This window comes from Sus scrofa, chromosome 11, assembly GCF_054392235.1.
Source record: "Sus scrofa isolate SSC_HxYL_T2T_F1_AM1 chromosome 11, Sscrofa_HxYL_maternal_Yorkshire_Landrace_v2.0, whole genome shotgun sequence".
Taxonomy (NCBI): Eukaryota; Metazoa; Chordata; class Mammalia; order Artiodactyla; family Suidae; genus Sus; species Sus scrofa.
This window is the reverse complement of record NC_139393.1, coordinates 75,508,134-75,528,569: the sequence shown is the minus strand read 5'-3', so window position 1 is coordinate 75,528,569 and position 20,436 is coordinate 75,508,134. Positions and strand designations below refer to the sequence as shown.

The 20,436-nt window shown below is 46.4% G+C and overlaps 1 protein-coding gene across 5 annotated transcripts in view; it reads right to left on the bottom strand.

The window, feature by feature from the left end:
- Positions 1 to 20,436, bottom strand: part of UBAC2 (UBA domain containing 2) — a 175,930-nt gene that overhangs the window by 10,403 nt on the left and 145,091 nt on the right. For all 5 annotated transcript variants that reach the window (XR_014819803.1, XR_014819804.1, XM_084982212.1 and 2 more), the window contains one exon: positions 3,706 to 3,828. Coding sequence is in view for 3 of the 5 variants with exons in the window: in XM_084982212.1 (XP_084838338.1) it covers positions 3,706 to 3,828 (123 nt within the window). In the remaining 2 variants the exon portion in view is untranslated. The remainder of the gene's footprint in view (positions 1 to 3,705; positions 3,829 to 20,436) is intronic.

The window sequence follows — 20,436 nt, the reverse complement described above, 5'->3', positions numbered from 1 at the left end:
TGACACCCTCTAACGGCCATTTCAGGATAATCCAGAAACGCAAAAGATAAGAGTTAGAAAATCAGTGAATAAGGAGGCGTATGTTAAAAACAACCTCTCAAGTATTTACATCTTTTCATAACAGAGCCAAGAAGAAGTAAATGTTATTTTAAACTCATACCCACACCATGCTAACCTCACTCTTGTTATTCTGGGAGGATCAAGGAAAATGATTCATTAAAACAACCCTAAAGACTTGAATTACATTCACCTTGTTATCACTTTTTGACATTTTCCCCACCAAGTGTCAAAACTAAGAACGATTTCACCTTTAAGTACTTCCTATCGTTAACGGCTGCTCTGGGAGGGATGTGATCTGGGTTCTATCAAGTAAACAGAAGTAAAACAGAACTTTCTTTTCATCTCATTTTAAGAGTATTAATTTATTTTTTAATCTGTCACCATAAATACCTTACAAACACTGAGTTTAGTGGCTTTATTTTCTTATCATGGGGCTGTGTTTTTGGACATGCGCTAACAGAGGTGGAAGAGAATGAGGGCTTGAATCCATCTTTCAATCCTACCGAATTGCTGAAACGATCTGTCTGTGCTGAGAAGGTGCAAGGGCGAGGGGCTGGGTCAACGCCTCAAGCACATTCAGTTGCTTGCTTTCAAAAGCTCTTGTGGCGACCTAACCCAGAGAGGCCCGTGGGGGCCCGGCCCAGGAGCCCCTCCTGAGTTCCAGAAAGAGTCAGAATACATACAGCTCTGCCATAGAGACTGAGTGCCTTGGGTCTGACTGGCGTTTGTGTGCTCTGGGGACAGATGGGGGAAGTGCGTGGTGTGGCTGCAGCTATGAAACACTGACCTTGACCTGCTTTCATGAGAAGAAAGCACGGTTTGCAGAACAAAATTTTAAAGGGTTGTTATTGAAATGAAATGCTCTTATTTTTAAAGATTTTCAAAAACTTTGTTCTCGTGTGGAATAATTACAAACTTCCAGAAAAACGTCAAGAGGAGCACTAAGAACCCAATTACTCTTCATCCGGATTCGCCAATAATTACCTCTCCATAGCTGCTTTCTGTCTAAACACGCACACACACACTCACTCATGCCCATGTACTTTTCCTGAGCCACCTGAGATGAAGCCACATGCATCCTGCCCTTTTACCCCTTAGTACTTGAGTGTGAATTTCCTGAGAACAAGGATATTCTCCTTCCTAACCAGTCAGAATAGATATCAAATCCTGGAAACACAACACTAATACAAAGTTATCATCTAATCTACAATCCCATTCCAACAACTTACTCGGAACTGTCCTTTCACCAAAACCTTTTGCAGTCGAGCCCAGCCCGGGACCACGTGTGGCAGTCGGTCAGCACGGGCTCTACCATCGTCTCCTCTAATCCGGAACTGTCGGTGGCATCAGTATTGCTGAAGAACAGGTTGGGTATCACAGAGAATGTCCCTCAAACTGGGTTTGTCTGCTTTTCCTTTACAATCAAAGTTAGGCATTTTTGTTTTTTATTTATTCGTTTTTAATTTTTTAATTTTTTGCTTTTTTTTCAGGGCCAAACCTGTGGCATTTGGAGGTTCCCAGGCTAGGGGTCCGATAGAAGCTACAGCTACAGGCCTACATCACAGCCACAGCAACGACAGATCCAAGCTGTGTCTGCGACCTACACCACAGCTTACGGCAACGCTGGATCCTTAACCCACTGAGTGAGGCCAGGGATTGAACCCCTGTCCTCATGGATGCTAGCTGGATTCATTTTCTGCTAAGCCACAAAGGGAACTCTCCAAAGTTAGGCATTTTTAAATGTAAACTCAGAAGGACTGATGTGTCTTTTTCAGGGCATGCCCAAAATGCCTCTTTGTTCCATTACTGATAATGTTAATTCTGACCACTTGGGTAAGCAGGAGTCCAATTTCTCTCTGTATAGTTACTGTTTTCATTTTATAATTGATAAGAAACTTGTGAGGAGATACTCTGAGTTTATATAACAGCCTGTTCTTCAGATATTGGAGATCTTCCCCTGGGTTGACTTTTACTCTGAGAGTTGCAAAACTGTGATTTTCCAACACCATCATTCTTTCTTTTCTTTTCTTTTTTTTTTGGCTTTTTAGGGACGCACTTGCAGCATATGGAAGCTCCCAGGCTAGGGGCTGAATCAGAGCTGCGGCTGCCGGCCTACACCACAGCCACAGCAATGCCAGATCCTTAACCCACTGAGCGAGGCTGGGGATCAAACCCACAACCTCATGGATACTAGCTGGGTTTGTTATCGCTGAGCCACAATGAGAACTCTTCCAACACCATCATTCTCTCTATATTTGCTACTTTCCATTCTACAGAAAGGAAGCGCATTCCCTTTCCCTTGTAGGAGTCCAAATTTATGTAAACATTTGTTGATTACTATCAGTATGAATGCATGGTTCTTTTTCTCCCCCAGTGGATTATAGCATGGCTCTGTCCTTACTTATTCTGATGCTCAAATCTGATGTCCAGTGTCCTTGCATCCTATCCCCTCAGATATGGAGCACAAGGTGGTCCTGGGTCACCTTGTCCCCTCCCTGGGCCTGGGCCTCACCACTTCTCTAAATGGTTCCTATGAGAGGGCAGAAGTATGAAGAAATTAGATCTGGGCCGGTGAGCTTAGTGCTACGGGGATGCCACGGACGCTGAGTGCTTCCGGTTGACGAAGCTGAGGTACACATGTGCACTCGCACATTTCCTAACGCGTGAGCCTGTGCTGGCATCTCTAATCCCAATCCGGCCCCACAGGGCTCTTCCTTGTCTTCTGCTGTTCTGTAGTTTGCACTTTTCTTCCTCCACAATAAGAGCATCCTATTTCCTCGTTTGCTCAAATCTACAGTATATACGACATAATTTCGGAATTGCTATGGTCATCCCACCACGAAAAATAAACCCATGAAGAGTTTGAGATATGTTTCCTGTTCTCTTTTGCTGTAGACAGAGGGCATGTTATGCTCACAAGTTACTGAAATTAATCTCCCCCCTTCCTTATGATTATATTTAAGATATGTGGGATAATGTCAGTTTCTCTTTTGTTTTCTGGTTGTCTCCATCATGGATTTGCTTTTTTTTTTTGTCTTTTTGCCATTTATTGGGCCGCTCCCGCGGCATATGGAGGTTCCCAGGCTAGTGGTCGAATCGGAGCTATAGCCACTGGCCTATGCCAGAACCACAGCAACACGGGATCCAAGCCACGTCTGCGACCTACACCACAGCTCATGGCAATGCCGGATCCTTAACCCACTGAGCAAGGCCAGGGATCGAACCCACAACCTCATGGTTCTTAGTCGGATTCATTAACCACTGCGCCACGACGGGAACTCTGGATTTGCTTTTTGAATATGTAAAACATTAACTTGATTCCTAAAGTTAAAACGACACAAACGCACTCAGAGAAGCTCCTCATCCTTCTGCCTCCTTCCTTCCCAGCACTTGCAGGGAAATAGGAAATAGTATAGATTTATACAATCACAATGCATTTCTTTTTTCAATCTATGCTTTCCTCAAACATAAAAGACCCCCAATAGCCAATAAAGGGCCCATGTGTCCATCACTGGTATAGGTGGTGGTTTATCTGATATCAAAATCTCTGGATTTATATGCTTGATTTCTTTCAAATCTTGTTTGCCCAAATTGCTTGATGTGTGAGGCATGGGTTTAGGGTAAGTGCCAGGCATTACTGATTACCTGCTCCTCTGAAACCTCTAGAGGAGGGGACGCTTGTGGTTCAGACCGCCGACCATCCTGATAGTTGACGTTCCGTCGCTGTCGTAAAGGAGGGAAAAGACGATTCCAGTTGATCATTCCTCCCTGAAAAGAGATCAGTGCACAGTGGTCAGACACAGAAGGAGCAGAACCATCACAACGCTCAGAAGAACGTTCTCTTGCATCCAGTCCCAGCTACAGGCTGGGAAACTAAGCGCCAGATGGATCTGCTGGAAGGATCCAGATGGATCTGTGTGCAAGCTGGGAGGATCCCATCGCCCTTCAATCAGCAGGCTAAACTGGCAGCCTGCAGATGCAGAGACACAAAAGAAGGGAATGGGTGCTGCCGAAACTATTTGTGTGGTTTGGCTCTGGAAGGCAGTGCAGGACACGTGCGGACACTTCTAACCTCTGTCCCACTGCGTTCACACCACTGTTGCCCCAACTCGGCTGGAGTCGGAGAGGAAGACGGAGAGGAGGCCAATTCGGGGCGGGCAAGCAGAAAGCCGGAGCTTCCTCCAGCAGCTCAGAGGATGCTCCTCTCCCCTGTCTCTGCCTGTCCCTCGGCTCCTGCTCCTTGGTTTTTGTTTCGTCTTTTAATTTAAGTAAATCCTGAGCACGGTCAGGGGAGAGAGTCTGCAGGTGGAGATAAAACCCAGGCCGAGGGACAGGATTGAGAATCTGAAGGTCAGCCTCACACGCAGGGACAAGAGTTCGGACCTGCCCTCTTCTGCGGCCTTATGGAATAGCATTGATGGGGATGTCACTTCTCACTTTTTCTGTATCATCAGTGAAAAAAGGCCACGGCATGAAGAAAAAAACGTACCCCATGGAATGCCTTTAAAAAAATGAATTTTTAACCTATATGTCAAGTTTTTAAGTTATCCACTTAAACCTGTTTCTAGATGTCTTCTCGTTCTAGAAGATTTAGAGACTGAGAAAACCTACAAAAATTTCTTACTATAAATACCTAAAAATGCTAGATAAAATTTAAAAGGATTTCCTATTCATGGGTGAACGTAAAGGGAAGAAATGGAGGCCCTTGTAAATCAACTATACTTTAATTAAAAAATAAATAAATAAAAGAAAAGCCCCGAGGGTGCCAAAAGCAAGCTCTGGAAAACCAGAAGCATGACGAAGCGAGGCCAGGGCACGAGGAGAGCATACTTGGCTAACCCCGAGCCTCTTAGCTTTTTATCACCCATTTGGTTCAGGAGGTGAGGCTCTGGGTCTGAAAGAGGCAGTGACTTTTAAGCTCATTTCCTACGTAAAGGCATAACCCCAAATGGCAGCACCCCCAGTGAGACAGGATGAGAAAAAACCACCCAAACAGCAGGTCTTCCTGAGGGAGACGGCAGGATTCTCAGTCTGCCCGAGGATGGAGAGCTGCAGGCAAGTCTGGGGTTCAACTTATGCTCCACACTTGCTCTGAGAACCAGTCGAAAAGTGCATAAAATTGGTTCTGGGATGGAAATGGATACACCTCAGGAGTCAAGCAGAAGTAAATCTGAAGTTACGCTGCAAAGACACTCTCTCATCCGGGGATTACCTGGGGTATACGGGTACTGCTCCAGTGGGAGATGACTCAGAACCCAAACTACAAAGTCCAGGAGGAAAAAACCCATCACAAAGCAAGAGTCGGTGTGTACAGTAAACAGGAGGATTAGATCCCCAAGAACTTAAATTTACAACATTCTAAAAACTATAAAAGTTTTAAGATGACTGAGATATAGAAGGAGTAAAAAAAAAAAAAAAAAAAAAAAAGGATACTATTAAAAAGAAGATTTAAAAAAATAAGGGAAACTTAAAATAGAAACATTATACAAAACTGTTCTGGAGAAATACTGGCAGAAATAAATTCAAATATATTAGGGATCACACAAAATATACACTGGCAAACACACTGGCTAAAAGGCTGAGATTGTCAATTTTGAAATCTCTCCCATCCCTCCCACACAACAACAAACCCAAAATATAAAGATGTATAAAGATGTATAGAAATAGAAAAGGAAAAATCAAAGGAAAATGATGCTGCTACATTTATGTCAAATAAATAGAGGCATCATTAGGGATAACACCACTAGGATACATTGATATTTTTTACATATAACAAGAGGGTCTCAAAAAACAGAAAGCAAAAATTAATAAAATTACAAGGGAGGTGGAAACATTCAGAAACATACTTAACTTTTAGCATGTATTGCTAGAGTAATCAGAAAGGAATTAATAATGATACAGAATATAAATAACAAGATCGTCTAAACGGACATTTATAGCTTACACTCAATTTTTGGAAAGTATTATTTTCAATTATAAGTGAAATATTTTTTTAAAAAAGTAAAGAGCATTACGTCCCATATAAAATGTCCAAAAATACCAAAACATAAATGTCACACATAAGATATTCTCTGACTACAATGGAATTAAATTAGAAATAAATATCAAAATTATAATTCAAGTAAAACAAACAAAAATTCACACATTTGGAGATCAAAAATGAAAAAATCTCAATGGAAATTAGAAGATACCCAAAAGTAAATAAAATTGAGACTATTGCCAATCAAAGCTTGTGGGATGTAATTAGTTGATATAATTTTAAAATACTGAACTTAAAGAAAATGAAGATTGAAAATCAAACAGTTAAATCCAATTTAAGAAGTTAGAAAAAGTAACAATAGTCTGAAGGAACTGGCAAGAATGAAGTGGAAAGTTGAGAGCAAATGCTAATAAAGTGGAAAACAGAGACACAACAGAAAGAATCAGTTAAAAACCCAATTTTGGTTGTTGAAAAAGTCAAATGAAAGGAATAAACCTGGCAAGCTTAGTGAAAGGACAAAGAAAGAAGCATAAATTATATTAGAAATAATACAAGGAGTATAATAATAGATATTAAAAAAATAAGAATACTTTATTCATACCAATAACTTTGATGAAACAGACAATTTTCTAGAAAAATATACCTTGCTAAAACTCAAGAAGAAATAGAAATTGGCCATCAGTTTCGAAAACGGTTCAAGAGGGTTGACTAAAGCTGGACATGTGAATGCCTTAGCAAATTCCAGTCCTGGACAACAGAATTGCAAGCACATGTTTACCAAGGGCAGGGACCAGAATGTTCTGAACAGTGTTACTTTGTAATTGTCAAAGACTGGAAGATACCCAAATGCCCATTAAGTAGGATGGGTACATTATGGTAGAGTTACACAATCTAAAACTATACAGCAGTTCAAATGAACAAACTACGAAATATGCAACAGTATGGCCAAATCTCTCAAATGTAATGTTGAATAAAATAAACATAAAAAGTACATTTGTATGAATACTTTTATATAACGCTAACTTTTCTCTATGTTATACTTCAAACAGAAAGTTACAAAAAGAAATAGAAAACCAGACTAGACCATTATCCATTAACATAACACAGGTAATACTTAAAAATCCTTCCACCAAAGATCTACAGGTGAAACCTAAGAAAAATTTAAGGACCTGCTATCTTATACAAATTATTCTTGAGAAAAGAAAAGAAGAGCTCCCCACCTAATTTTTTGAGACTATATAACACTGTTTCCAAAGTCAGAGAAGGAAAATGATATTATGAGAAAGAAAAATTACAAAACCTGTTTTTCATTTATGGACAGATGTAATTGTCCTAAATAGAATGTAACAAGCAGTCCAACACTGTTCAAAGAAATCATCTTATCTGGTTTGATAGACTATATTAGGATTTATCTCAGGAATCTAAGAAAATATAGCAATGTAATACACTAATTAACAGATTAAGAGAGAAAAGCCAGATGCTCACTCAACAGATATGAAAGTAATTTGATAAAATTGGATGGAGAGACAAGAATACCTATTTACCACCTCATACATCAACACAAGTCACAGCATAATGAGGACAAAACCAACCAGTCATGGAGAAAATGCGGCAGGATGGGAAGGGAGAAATAAGACTGTCATCACACACGATGACCGTCTACCTGGAAAATGACAACTAAAAAGAGTATAAGATAAAAAAAAAAAATCAGGAACATTCCTTGCCTGTGATCCCTGAGAAAATTTAAGTGCAAAAAACTACTATTTACAAACAGAAATAAAAACCTTTAGGTATACAGGAATTAAATATAACAAAAGATCTGGAAGACCTCAATGAAAAATGGTAAACTTGATTTTTTTTTTCTTTTTTATAATGATTTTTATTTTTTCATTATAGCTGGCGTACAGTGTCTTCTACTGCACAGCAAGGCGACCCAGGCACACATACATGTATACATTTTTTTTTTTCTCACATTCTCATGCTCCATCACAAGTGACCAGACATAGTTCCCAGTGCTACACAGCAGGATCCCATTGCTTATCCATTCCAAAGGCAACAGTTTGCATCTATTAACCCCAAAGACGGAAGGATATCAGAAGACCTAAATAAGTGGAAAGATGGCACATCTCTGCCTGGGAAGATTCAAGACTGTCACTTTTCTACACTCTGCTAATTCCAGGCTGTAACGGTGAGCACTGGGTGACTCTCAACTTCCACGTTCCCTTCACTTTAAAAACAGGATTTCTTTCGGTGACTCGCAGTTACTGCAGTTCTCAGCTTCCCCCAGGGGGCTCAGCTCTGCCAATGGTCTGCAAGCAGAAAGGGCACCTGGCACCTACAGAAGAGCTCCTGGAGGGAGGGACACATCCTTCCTGGTCGCTTCCTCCTCCTCCCTGGAGCCCAGGCTGCCATCCTGGCCCTGCGCTGAGGACCCAGGACTGGGCAGCAGCCGGAGGAAAGGAGAGCCTGGGGTGGGGCAACTTTCTGCGGCTGCCCCACCAGCCAAGGGCTGTCAACGTCTGATTTCTTTAACATGAGACAAACTTCTACCGTGTTTAGGGGTCTGTTATTTTGTGCTTTCTGTCATAGGGAGCTAAACCCAAATACCACATACTCAAAATTCATGTGTGTGCGTGTGTGTTTTGGAAAACTGAGACAATCTGAAGTTAAGGGTCAAAACTAACCTGAATATTTTCAAGATGTATAAGGGAGGATTTTTCTCTACCATTTATGAGGACTTATAGTTAGACCTCAACTAAAGCAGAATGGTTTTAGCAAATGATAGGCAAACACTGCAAGAGAAGAGGAGAGACAGATGAGAAATCAAAAGTGGGTCACTTGGCTGTACAGCAGAAATTGACGGAACACTGTAAATCGACGACAATAGAAAAAAAAAATCCTAAAAAAAAAAAAAAAAAAAGGAAACCTGGGGGAGTTCCTACTGTGGTGCAACAGGATCAGGGGGCATCTTTGCAGGCCAGGATGCGAGTTCGATTCCTGGCCAGGCACAGTGGTGTGTGCTGCAGCTGTGGCTTGGATCTGATCCCTGGCCTGGGGTGGCCAAAAATGAAAAAAAAAAAAAAAAAGGAAACAAAAAGGAAACTTGGGTACTCAGGATACGATGGAAGAGGCATTGAAAATCAGCAGGAGGGAGTTGCCGTCGTGGCGCAGTGGTTAACGAATCCGAATCCGACTAGGAACCATGAGGTTGCGGGTTCGATCCCTGCCCTTGCTCAGTGGGTTAAGGATCCGGCGTTGCCGTGACTGTGGTGTGGGTTGCAGACGCGACTTGGATCCCGCATTGCTGTGGCTTTGGCGTAGGCCGGTGGCTACAGCTCCGATTGGACCCCTAGCCTGGGAACCTCCATATGCCACGGGAGTGGCCCAAGAAATGGCAAAAAGACAAAAAAAAAAAAAAAAAAAAAAAAAAGAAAATCAGCAGGAGGAAAAACGACCATTTAGTAACCAGAATAAGTTTATTTAGAAACAAACCCCATAGATTAGAGATTTAAATCTGGAAAGCTAAACTGTGAAAATTTTAGAAGAAATAAGAGAATATCCTCTGTGGTGTTGGGCTAGGAAAGGATTTCTTTTTTTTTTAATTCCTTTTTTTGGCTGCCCTGCAGCATACGGAGTTCCCGGGCTAGGGATCAGATCCAAGCCGCAGTTGTGACCTACACTGAAGCTTGGGCAATGTGAGATCCTTAACCCACTGCGCCGGGCTGGGGATGGAACCTGCATCGTGGCGCTCCAGAGACACTGCTGATCCTTGTTGTGTCACATTGGGAACTCCTAGGAAAGGACTTCTACACAAAAATATAAATCATAAAAAAGGACTGCTAACAATTACTGCAAATAAGAACTTTCGATTGGTTTAAAAAAAGAGAGTTAGAAGACAAAGTACAGATTAAGAGAAAACGTGTGTGGAGTTCCCACCGCGGTTCAGCAGAAACCAACCTGACTAGTATCCGCAAGAACGCAGGTTTGATCCCTGGCCTCGCTCGGTGGGTTAAGGATGCAGCGTTGCAGTGAGCTGTGATGTAGGTTGCAGATGCAGCTCAGATCCTGCATTGCTGTGGCTGTGGCTTAGGCTGGCAGCTGCAGCTCTGATTTGACCCCTAGCCTGGGAACTTCCATTTGTTGCACCTGCTGCCCTAAAAAAAAAGAGAGAGACAGAGACAGAAAGAGAGAGAAAATGCTTGTAACATAAAACTGACGAAACAATATCCAAAATATAAATATATATATAAAGAATCAATGATGAAAAAAACAACACACGAGAAAAGTTGATAATGTATATGAATACCAATTTCCAGAAGAGGAAACCCTGAGTCAATAAATATCAGACAAGATGAAGTTCAACCTCACTAACATTAGGAAATGCAAATCAAGACAGCAGTCAGTCATTTCATACCTGTAAGACTAACAAAAATAAAACGTCTAACAATACCAAGGATGGGGATGATGTGGAAGAAATGCAAAGCATACACTGCCGGTAAGAGTTCAAATTGGCAAAAGCATCTTAGAGAGCAATGTATCAAGATCAGGTAAAATCGAGGATGTTCTATGACCCAGCAATTTCAGCTGCAGGGAGCTGTGAGTGCCCAAAGCGCATTTATGAGGCTCTTCTGTGAAGCACTGATTAGAACATTAAGGAAGAGAATGTAAGAAAGCCAACTGTCCTCAAGTAGGGAAATAAATTCATAAGTGGTTCTATTATATAAAAGACTATTACATGTAGAGTGAGAATAAATGAACTAGATATAATGGATAAATCTCAAAAACACAATGGTGAATGAACAAAGACAATTGTGTAAGAATATGTGTACACAATACCATTTACATAAATTTTAAAAATATTTAGAACTGTATGTACAATTTAAACTATTTTAAGGACATTTACATACCAGTGGTGATTGCTGCCCCCGAGGGGCTATGTGGCAATGTCTGGGGCCTTTTTGGTTGTCCCGGGGGGGAGGTAGGAGGATGGGGAGAGCATGGTGGTGCTGTTGGCATTTGGTGAGTAGAGTCCGGGGTCCTAAAATGCACAGGACAAACCCCACGACCAAGGCTGGACCAAAACGTCCATGCTGTCCAGGCTGAGACAGCCGTGGCGTGCTCACAGTGGTGAGGATACAAACCCGCAAGGCAGTGGACCCCTTCCAAAGGCATCAGACACGGCCTGCCTGCTCCAGGATGGTGGCAAGAGGAGTGAACCCTTTGGTTCAATCTGTAACATGTTATTCTTCAAAGGGAGTGAGAGTGAAAGAGTAGGCACAACACAACAAAAGCCTGAGCTGTGATAGTAAAAAAGTGCTTAAAAAGCAGAAAGTTACGGGAGCTCTAGGTTCGGGGCTGTTTTGACAGAACCCTTTGCGAGCCTCTGCAAACAGGAAACACTTCCTTCACTTTGTCTTCTTCAAAAGCAATAACCACATATTTAAAAGAGGAAAAAGGAAACGGCTTGCATTTTGAACAGCCACTGTAGGAAAGACATGTTATTAGCTAGTAAGGAGATTGTCAAATAAAGTAAAATTTCTTGTGAAAATAAAACAACTACTTTCCCCACTGAGAGCAGTAATCATTTTTTGGGTGTTTTATCAAACGGAAGTAATGTAGATCGGCACGCAGACGTAGATCTCAAGGCTTTGGCAGGTTCTGGAACAGAAGATCTGTTCAGGAAGCGTCCGTTCTGTGAAGAGCTCCCCGGGGGCCTCGGGGCCCTGGCAGCTCCCACGGGGGAGAAGGGCAAGGCGCGCGGTCTGGTGCGTGCTCCCGTGGAGCTCCCCATCTTCTCGGGCAGACATCCAGCGAGAGAAAAACCGGAACTAGGCGGGGTGGCATGTGACCAAGAAAGAAATGTTCAGAATGGGCACTGACCATCCGCAGCCAGAGCTGGAGGGGAACCTTCAAAAAGGACGGGGGCCTGGCTGAGCTGTATTTACTTTTGGCCACGCCCATGGCATGCAGAAGTTCCTGGACCAGAACTTGAACTTGCGCCACAGCAGTGACCACGCTGGGTCCTCAACCTGCAGAGCCACCAGGGAACTCCTTGGCTGCATTTTAAAGGATGGGGGTGATTTCAACAGTGGAGAGGAGAACCAGGCCTTTCTGTCAGCCTGTCTGAAGACCGGCGACTGAGAATGGGTCCATTCCTCCTTCTTGGGCGGAAGCAGTGCTAGGGAGTAGTGACAGTGGAACAGAAAGCTGAGGACCTGAGTGCTGAGAGCAGGCTCCAGAGCCAGAATACTGGGTTCAAATCCCAGCTCTGCCGCTTCTCATGTCACCTTAGGCCCCAGGGTTTTTTTTTAAACTTCTCGGAATCTCAGTTTTCTCATCTGTGATATGGGAATAATAATGACACTATTTCACAAGGATATGAGAAATAAATGAGTTAATACTGTATAGCATTTAAAACAGAGCTTGAAAATATCTAAAAGCTTATTACATATATAACCTATTCTTACTATCTAATATCTGCATCACATCGCACAGTCTTATTCCTTGTCTTCCCAGCTCGACCACAGGACCCTGGTGGGCTGTGCTGGGGGGAGATGTGCATAGAACCCCCCCCAGGTGGCCGGCAATGCGCTCTGCCCCAGGCAGCCTGAGCTGACTCCCCACCAGGGAGGGGTTCCACCGAAGAGTGAAACGGAGAACAATCACAGAGTGGGCGTGATGAACGGGACGGTTGAGAACAATTACGTTTCTTCCCCAAAGCATCTTTATCTTATTTTGAAAAGGTTGCTCACTGGGAAAAAAACTGCATCCTTTCTTCGCAGTCTTCAGTGACCTGTGTGCTATCAAGTGGGCCACCTCCACTGCACTGCCTGCCTGCCTGTGGACCGAGTCGGGAAGGTTCCAGGGGAGGGGGTGGGTTCATCAGGAAACAGTGATGTGACCGCTAATGATTCTTGCCTTAGGCATGGAGGAGGCAAGGTGGCACCTCTACAGGAATTACTAATCCTGAGACAGACTATGGCAGATACAGGAAGACAGATTTATGTGACACACGGGACAGCCAGAGCTGCTGGCAATTAGCCTGGCAGCTCTAGGCTCTTCCTAGCTGCCCTGGGGGCTGCGGGGATGGACATCTCAGCCCATCTGTAACCATGACACGGTGCTGGGGAGTTCTGCCAGACCCTCGGGGACCACCTGCACATTTAATGTGTGGGGATGGGCTAGCATGGAGTTCGGAGGCAGAAAAGACCAGAGTGTTTCAGCTCATCAGTTAAGCTAAAATTAGTGGAACTACTGAGTGTCCACTCAAGTACCCAGCAGTACCCAAGGCCACAAGCTAGAAAGAGAACTAAGACAACATCCGGCCTTCTAGAAGCTCCCTGTCAGGTATCTGACCTTCTAGAAGCTCCCAGTCAGGTATCTGACCATCTTTGCTTTGTCACCAGGTTACCACTAACACCCCCTGCCTGACCAGTGGCGCCTCCTCTGGTCTCAGCCCAACCCCTGGCTGCTCCCTCCACCCCCCCGTGATGCCCCTCCCTGGCTTCCGTGGCATCACACCTTCCTGGTCTCCGAGCCTTCTGGTCACACCCTCAGAGCTGCCCTCGCCAGCCCGTATCCTTTACAGGTTGCTGTCCCTCAAGGTTCTGATAGGCGTATTCCTCTTCTCCTTCCACGTCTGTCCCCAGGGCTTCGGTTACCACCCACATGGTGGAGGACCCCCCCCCCCCAAGACTGGGTGCTGTGCCTCAGAGCCACAGAACTGGCTCTCCCCACTACTTCCCCTGAGATGCTACAGCGCCATCTGAAAGGGAACAGGTCCCAGACAAAACTCATCTTCAACCCCACATCTCTTCCTGTGTCCCCAGCCTCAGCAAATGACATCAACGTCCCCACTGCACAAGCCGGCTCCGCAGGCTCAGCTGACTGTAACTCTCAAGTACCTCTGGGGTCCATCCAATTCTCGCCACCCTGACTCTCCCTGTCCTGTGTAAACCACCATCATTTGGGGGCTGGGGGGAGGGTGTTCAGAGTGATTTCTCTGAGTTAGAAGTCTCACCATGTCACCTCTCTGTTTAAAAACCCTTCAGTGGTTCCCTGCTGCCTTTTTATTAATCTTAAATTCTTTCTTCATCAATAGCAATCACAAACGCGCTACTTGCTAACGTACTTTTATATGAAAAAAATCAGTGTTCTCCAAAACAGAAAAATACTTAATGAGAAGAATATCACTAGTTTCTATTTTTGTAAATCTCTTTAATGTCTGACTTAATGGAAGATGGCTGGGCTCCTATCTCCTTTTGCACTCAATTCTGTTACATGCTACTCTGGCTTCTGCAGTAAATTAAAAAAGAAAAAAATCCAGCCAATGTAGATATACAGTCAGGGGAAAAAAGCAGAGCACATGAAAAGCCTTTTCGGATCTCTGCAGATACTCTTCTTTGACCCTCCTCGGGCCCCGCTGGTGTTAGGACAGACTTCAGGCTTCTTCCTAGGGCCGCCCGGCCGCCCGTCTGCGCTGCACTGGTCCCTCCCCAACTCCAGACTCTCGTTCTGGACTCCTGGCAGAGCCCTGTCTACGCCGTCTGGGGTACGTGCCCTCATATCTCACTGTTCCTTTCCAGGGAGGGGACATGGCACACTGCACTTCGGTGATGGGTTCCCTGGCAGGAACCTCACGGCAGGGGACGAGCTCCCTGAGGCCCTCGGCCATCTGTCTTGTCCCCGTCGCCGCAGCCTCGCGGGCACCTGCGCGTGTAAGTCCTGAAGAAGTGCTGGCTGAGTGAACACACCAGTGGACGTGTCCCCGAGGGAAGTTCTGTGGGACTGTCTTGAGCAAAGAGCTCCCGGTGAGCTGTCACATGGGGCGCAAGTGTGGGACGGACCGGGGCGAGGGGCTGCAGCAAGCGGCCCGAGAGCAGACACACGCTGATGGATCTTGAAGGCAGGCCGGGCTGCCCTCTCCCTCGGACACAGGAACCAGCAGTTTCAGAGGCAACCCCCTCCCCCCTGCCCCCGGGAGACCCGGTGGTGGCGGTGACACTGCACAGGGGACCCTGGGAGAGAAGGGCATCTTAACGCACAGCACTGCTGCCAGGGTCTCTGGAAGCCGCAGCTCGCAGTGTAGGCATGAACACGCTTTGCTGCAGGGCTTATCTTCTACATGCCATGCAGGGCCCTGCGGCCAGGTAGACGGGGCTGTGACTCACAGAGAAGTGACTAATTTCCTAGGGCCTGAAAGAGCTTGGCTGGGTTGACAAAGCAACGGCACATTAACAACTAAGCCAGAAGCGCCGAGGCTGCAGCATGTGACTGAGGGCTGGGGAGGCGGCTGACTAGACGGAGGCCCGACAGTGAGCGCTGCTAACGCGGGGCACAGCAACCACGCCAGAGGCTGCTGCCGTCAGCAACAGCTTCGTGGAAAACAAAGAAAAAGAACCGCCCCCCCACCAACACACACACACACACACAGACTAGCAACCCGTCCATCATGGGGACGAAGGACAGAGGGACAGTCTCGAGGCTCGGGAGAAAGCCCATCAGGCATCCGGAAACAGCTCCTCAGTGCTGCCTCGGGAACACGCGGCAGCTGCCACCTCCTCACGCTTGCGTGGCCGCCACAAGCGGTCCCTCCAGCATCCCTCTGGGCTGCGGGTGTTGGGAGAAAACCATCAACTAGAGGGAAACGAGCCAAGTCCCGGGCTAGTTCTGCGGTTTCGCGTTTTCCTCCCACTGACTAGTTCTGGGGGCTCAGACACCTGGGCATCCGACAGAGCGGTTTTGCCAGGAGTAAGATGGGTGCGGTTTCCCGGCGCGGCTGCCCTCTGCCCGGCGCCTCCTCCTCCTGGCTCTGGTCCTCAGGTCGGCTGGAGCTCGGGGCCCTCGGCCTCTAGGGCCCACCCCTTCTTGGTTGGGAGGTGCCGGCCAAGGCACTGAAGGGGGGCCCGGAGAGCCTGCGGTCAGGAAGCGGCGCGGCCCCCAGACGGTGTCCTGAGGCCGGATTCTGCGGGAAGCAGGCTCGCGCTTCCCAGAGGCTGGCCGCGCCCCCTCCTCCGACGGGGACCTTTCTCCCCACCTTTTGGGGGGAGGCTCGGTTTTGCGCGTGTGGGGGACGGGAGGGCTCGTCTCTTGTGAGGAGGGAGGGGTGGCGTGCGGTGCGGTGAGGACGGCGAGGAGGGCGGCTGAGACACAGCTTCCTTGAAAATACGAAGGAAGGAGCGCCTCGGGGCGCGCGGATAACTGCTTCCTGTGTGACTTCTTTGGCTTCCTCCCTTCTCTGTCAATTTTTTTTCCTCCTCAACTTTAGCCCTACATAAAAATGATTAAATAAAAGCCCAAACTAAAACTAGGTGTGGTACTTGTTAGCAGTAGGTGTTTGGGTAGAAGAGGTGAGGCTGGTTATTAAAAGTGAGACTGGGAGGCTACTCACGACGCCCCCTCTCTTTCTCGTCTCTCCCCAGAGAGGTCACCCACCTCACCCTGCAGTGATCTCCTCTCGTTCCCTCACTCGTCCTTCAGCCAACGCCGGGCCCGACGCCTGAGGGCCTGCTGACTCTCTGGGACTCACGCTTTGCTTTGTACATCAAATCTGGCCAATCCTTAAGTAGCACCGATCTCTCCTCTGAAGGAGGGAGCCTGGCACTGTTTCAGTCTTCATGGCCCCTCCTGGGACTATGCCAGCAGCCTCTGGATGGCATCACTGCTGTGAACGCAGGCATATCTCGATTTGCTGGGCTTTGCGGGTGCTGCACTTCTTACACACTGAAGGTCTGTGACAGCCCTGCACTGGGCAAGACTAGGCGGGACATTTTTCCAATATCACTTCGTGTTTCTGTGCCACATTCTGGTACTTCTTGTAATATTTTAACCTTTTTCATTTTCATCCTATTTGTTATGGTGATCTGTGACCACTGATCTTTGATACACTGTTGTAACTACTGGGGCGCCATGAACACTGCTATGTCATTTTTAGGAACTGCTACAGCCGCTCCACCCTTCAGCAACCACCACCCTATCCCCAGCAGCCACTAGCATCGGGGCCGGACCCGCCACCAGCAAAAAGACTGACTCTGATGGTGCTCACATGGTGGCTATGAACGTGTGTGTGTGTGTTTTCAAGCAATAATGTGTTTTTTGATTAAGGTATGTACACTTTTAAAGACATAATGCTACTGCACACCTGCCAGACTACGGTATAGTGTGAACCTAACTCTTATATGCACTGGGAACTAAAAATGTCACAGGACTCGCTCCATGGCAGTTCCTGCCTCAACGCGGTGGTTCTGCATGGAACCTGCAGGTATCCCCGAGGAGCGCCTGTACCGCCCCGGTCCAGTCTGTATGCCAAGGCAGGCGAATCGAGCCTGTACGGCCTCTCACAACGCCACTGCCTCAACTCAAAGTCTGAACGCATCGCATCCAAATTATTCTGTCCTAGAGTTCCCTCGTGGCTCAGCGTGTTAAGGATGCAGCGTTGTCACTGCTGTGGCTCTGGTTACAGCAGTGATGCGGGTTCCATTCCTGCTCAGGAACTTCTGAGGGCCACGGGTGCAGTCAAAAAAATTCTTTGGTCCTGTTTTGTAGGTCCTCCCAAACCAGCCTCATCCTAATTACTTCTTACCTCTCCCTGCGTGTTCCTTGTGCTCCCGTGTCTCTACTTCAGACTCCATCTGCTCAAATCGCACCTGTTGCTCAAAATGCTTCCCCAGTCCTCCGACCACCCGCTGCCCTGCAGTCTGCTCCTTTTCCATCCATCACTGGCTTCTTTCTTGACAATCCAAACTCTTCCTGCCCCCCTCCCCTCCCCCCATCTGTGGAACTTGTACAGAACTCAGTTACGCTGCCATCTACGAGGACATAAGGAGGAGGCGGTTTCCTCCTCTGGAAAAGGGAAAACTGGACTAGAGGATCCCGACCAGTAATCACGCGCTGCTTCTTCCTAATCAGTATGTTAGGGCCAAGCAGTTCTCCCACAGAGATGACACTGCTGTGGCAGGAGCCCAGTGCCCACGGGCCGGAGCCACTGTAGAAGGGCCGCCTGGGCAGACGGGTCTGGAGGGCCTCCACTTGTACGCTCCAGTACTGCTTACAGGTGCACCTGCCCTGATCGAGGCTCTCTAACCAGTATCTCTAAGGATCAAGGATTCTTAACCAATCAGCCAACTAGAATGGCAGCGATGAACAGCTCCCTAATGAGGAGGGCGGATCTGCTGGGTGAAGAGCTGGGCCGTCACTGCCCGAAGCTCAGAAGCTCACGCGCGGAAGCACCAACAAGCCTGCACCTGCGCCCACACCTGGACCCCCCCTCACCCTCCCGCCCAGGAATCCAGGCACAGCAAGTGCACACACCACCATCACTTCAAGAGTATGCTTTTTAAAAAATCTCGGTGCCGCTGATCTGAGCCCTGATCTCAGACAGGATATCATGACTCATGACTCTGGAAATTCCTGAGTCTGTCACCCTCAGCATCAGGCTGCAGGGTCTGAGGTTGGGGTGGGTTCTATGAAATTCAAGCCTTCGTGAGACGACCAGAAGGATTTTTCCTGGGAAACTCAGGTGGGCAGCCCAGGGGTCTGTCCTGCACTAGAACTGTCTTCTGGTTTTGAAAACCTAGAGGGATGGCTATTTGGGGGAAGGAAAAATTTGCAAAGTGATTATGGGGACAATTTTTCTAATATTCCCTGTTTAACACTGCATCTGCTTCAAGGTACATCTCTGAATTCATTCTGGTTTTAAAAAGTGATTAATAGGTGAGAAAATAAAAGACTATGTAAAGATTTAGAACTGGAGATCGTTTTTCTCTCCTCAAACACCATGGGCATCATCGTTTACCTGTTTCTTTAAGTACCATGAGACTGTCCCACACTCTTCTTTCTCATGAAGACCAAGGCAGAATGGAAAATAGAAATGATTTTCTCAAGGTCACTTAATGAGTCAGTCTTGGAACGGGATTAGAATGTAGATTGATCCTATCTACTCTGAATTTTGTCAAAAAGGTAAGTCTGATCAACTACATAACAGCAGTTTCTGCAAAGAAGTACAGATTGAGATAAACAGCTTAGCTTTAATTTCACTTGAAAATAGAGTTCTTGCACCTAATTTTCATCTCATTTGCAGATTTTTATCAACCAAGCGCTAGTAACGTATTCTGCACCATAAAAGAAAGAAGTCATAAAAGAACTATCTCTAACTGATGAGACTGCTTTGTTGACAGGGCAGCACAGCAACCTGACAGGAATGGTTTTTAAATCAAATTGCACCAAAAAGTGAAAGAGCAAAGCTAAAAAGGAAAAGTGCTGAAAAGCAGACCGCGTGCTCGTGTGTTGTCTTCAAGGACACTTGGGTTCATCTTAGGCTGAGAACTTGCTCCCTCTGGGCTCAAGGTGGACGCCTTCGCTGCACACACACATGCACACACACACACACACACATACATACACACACACACACGTGCACACACACAGGTTCAGGGACAGTTTTCAGGGCTCCACTCAAGACGTGCGTTCTTGACCTTCGCCGGCTGGGCGAGGAGCTTCTACGGGGCGCTGGTGCCTTTCCCCTGTAATTACCTCTTCCTCCTCTCAGCTCAGGGCGAGGAAAGCTCTGGACGCCTTGTTCGCTGGGGTTACTCCCCAAGAGCCTGGCTGAGCACTGAATCTATTCTGTGGAAAGGATGTTAACGGAAACTGCTGGGGGGGCCGAGAGGTGAGTAAGCCGCTCACTCAGAGACCCAGCCAGAAGGGGGGCGATGACAGAAGCTGGCTCCATGGATGGCACCCGCCAGGGTGAAGGTCTACTAGGGGGTCTTGCTGCTGAAACACAGAGCGGGATAAGCACGCTGCACCATGGGCAAACCTCAAACACACAGGCCGGGTGAAAGGAACCTGTCACACAGGCCCAGACCGTATATGGTTCCATCTTACGTACAGAATGGCTAAATCTATGGAGCCAGGAAAGACATCGGTGGTTGCCTAGGGCTAGGCGGGTGGAAGGATTGGGGAGTGCCTGCTAACGGAAACAGTTTCTTTTTGAGGCAATAATTCTAAAATTGAAGGTGGCGATGGTGGTACAGCTCTGTGCATATACTAAAAGTCACTGAGCTGCACACTTGAAGTAGGTCAACTATACGGGGTATGGATTTTAGCTCAGTAAAGCTATTTAAAAACTCAAAAAACATACTGAGACCTTGAGAGCACTTTTCATACACTAAAAATCTTTGACTAAATTAAAAATCCCTGATTAATGAAAGGAACTCTCATGATTTGCAAGGCAGATATGACTCATAATAATGCAAATGTTGGCTGTTGCCTAACAACTGTTTCTGGGGTGGCTAAAGAGAGAAACAATTTTCGCAGCCACAGAATGTTACTAAGAGAGGGTGAGAGAACACAGCGAACTCAACTCAACCAAACACGGAGAAACTAACTGCAATGCA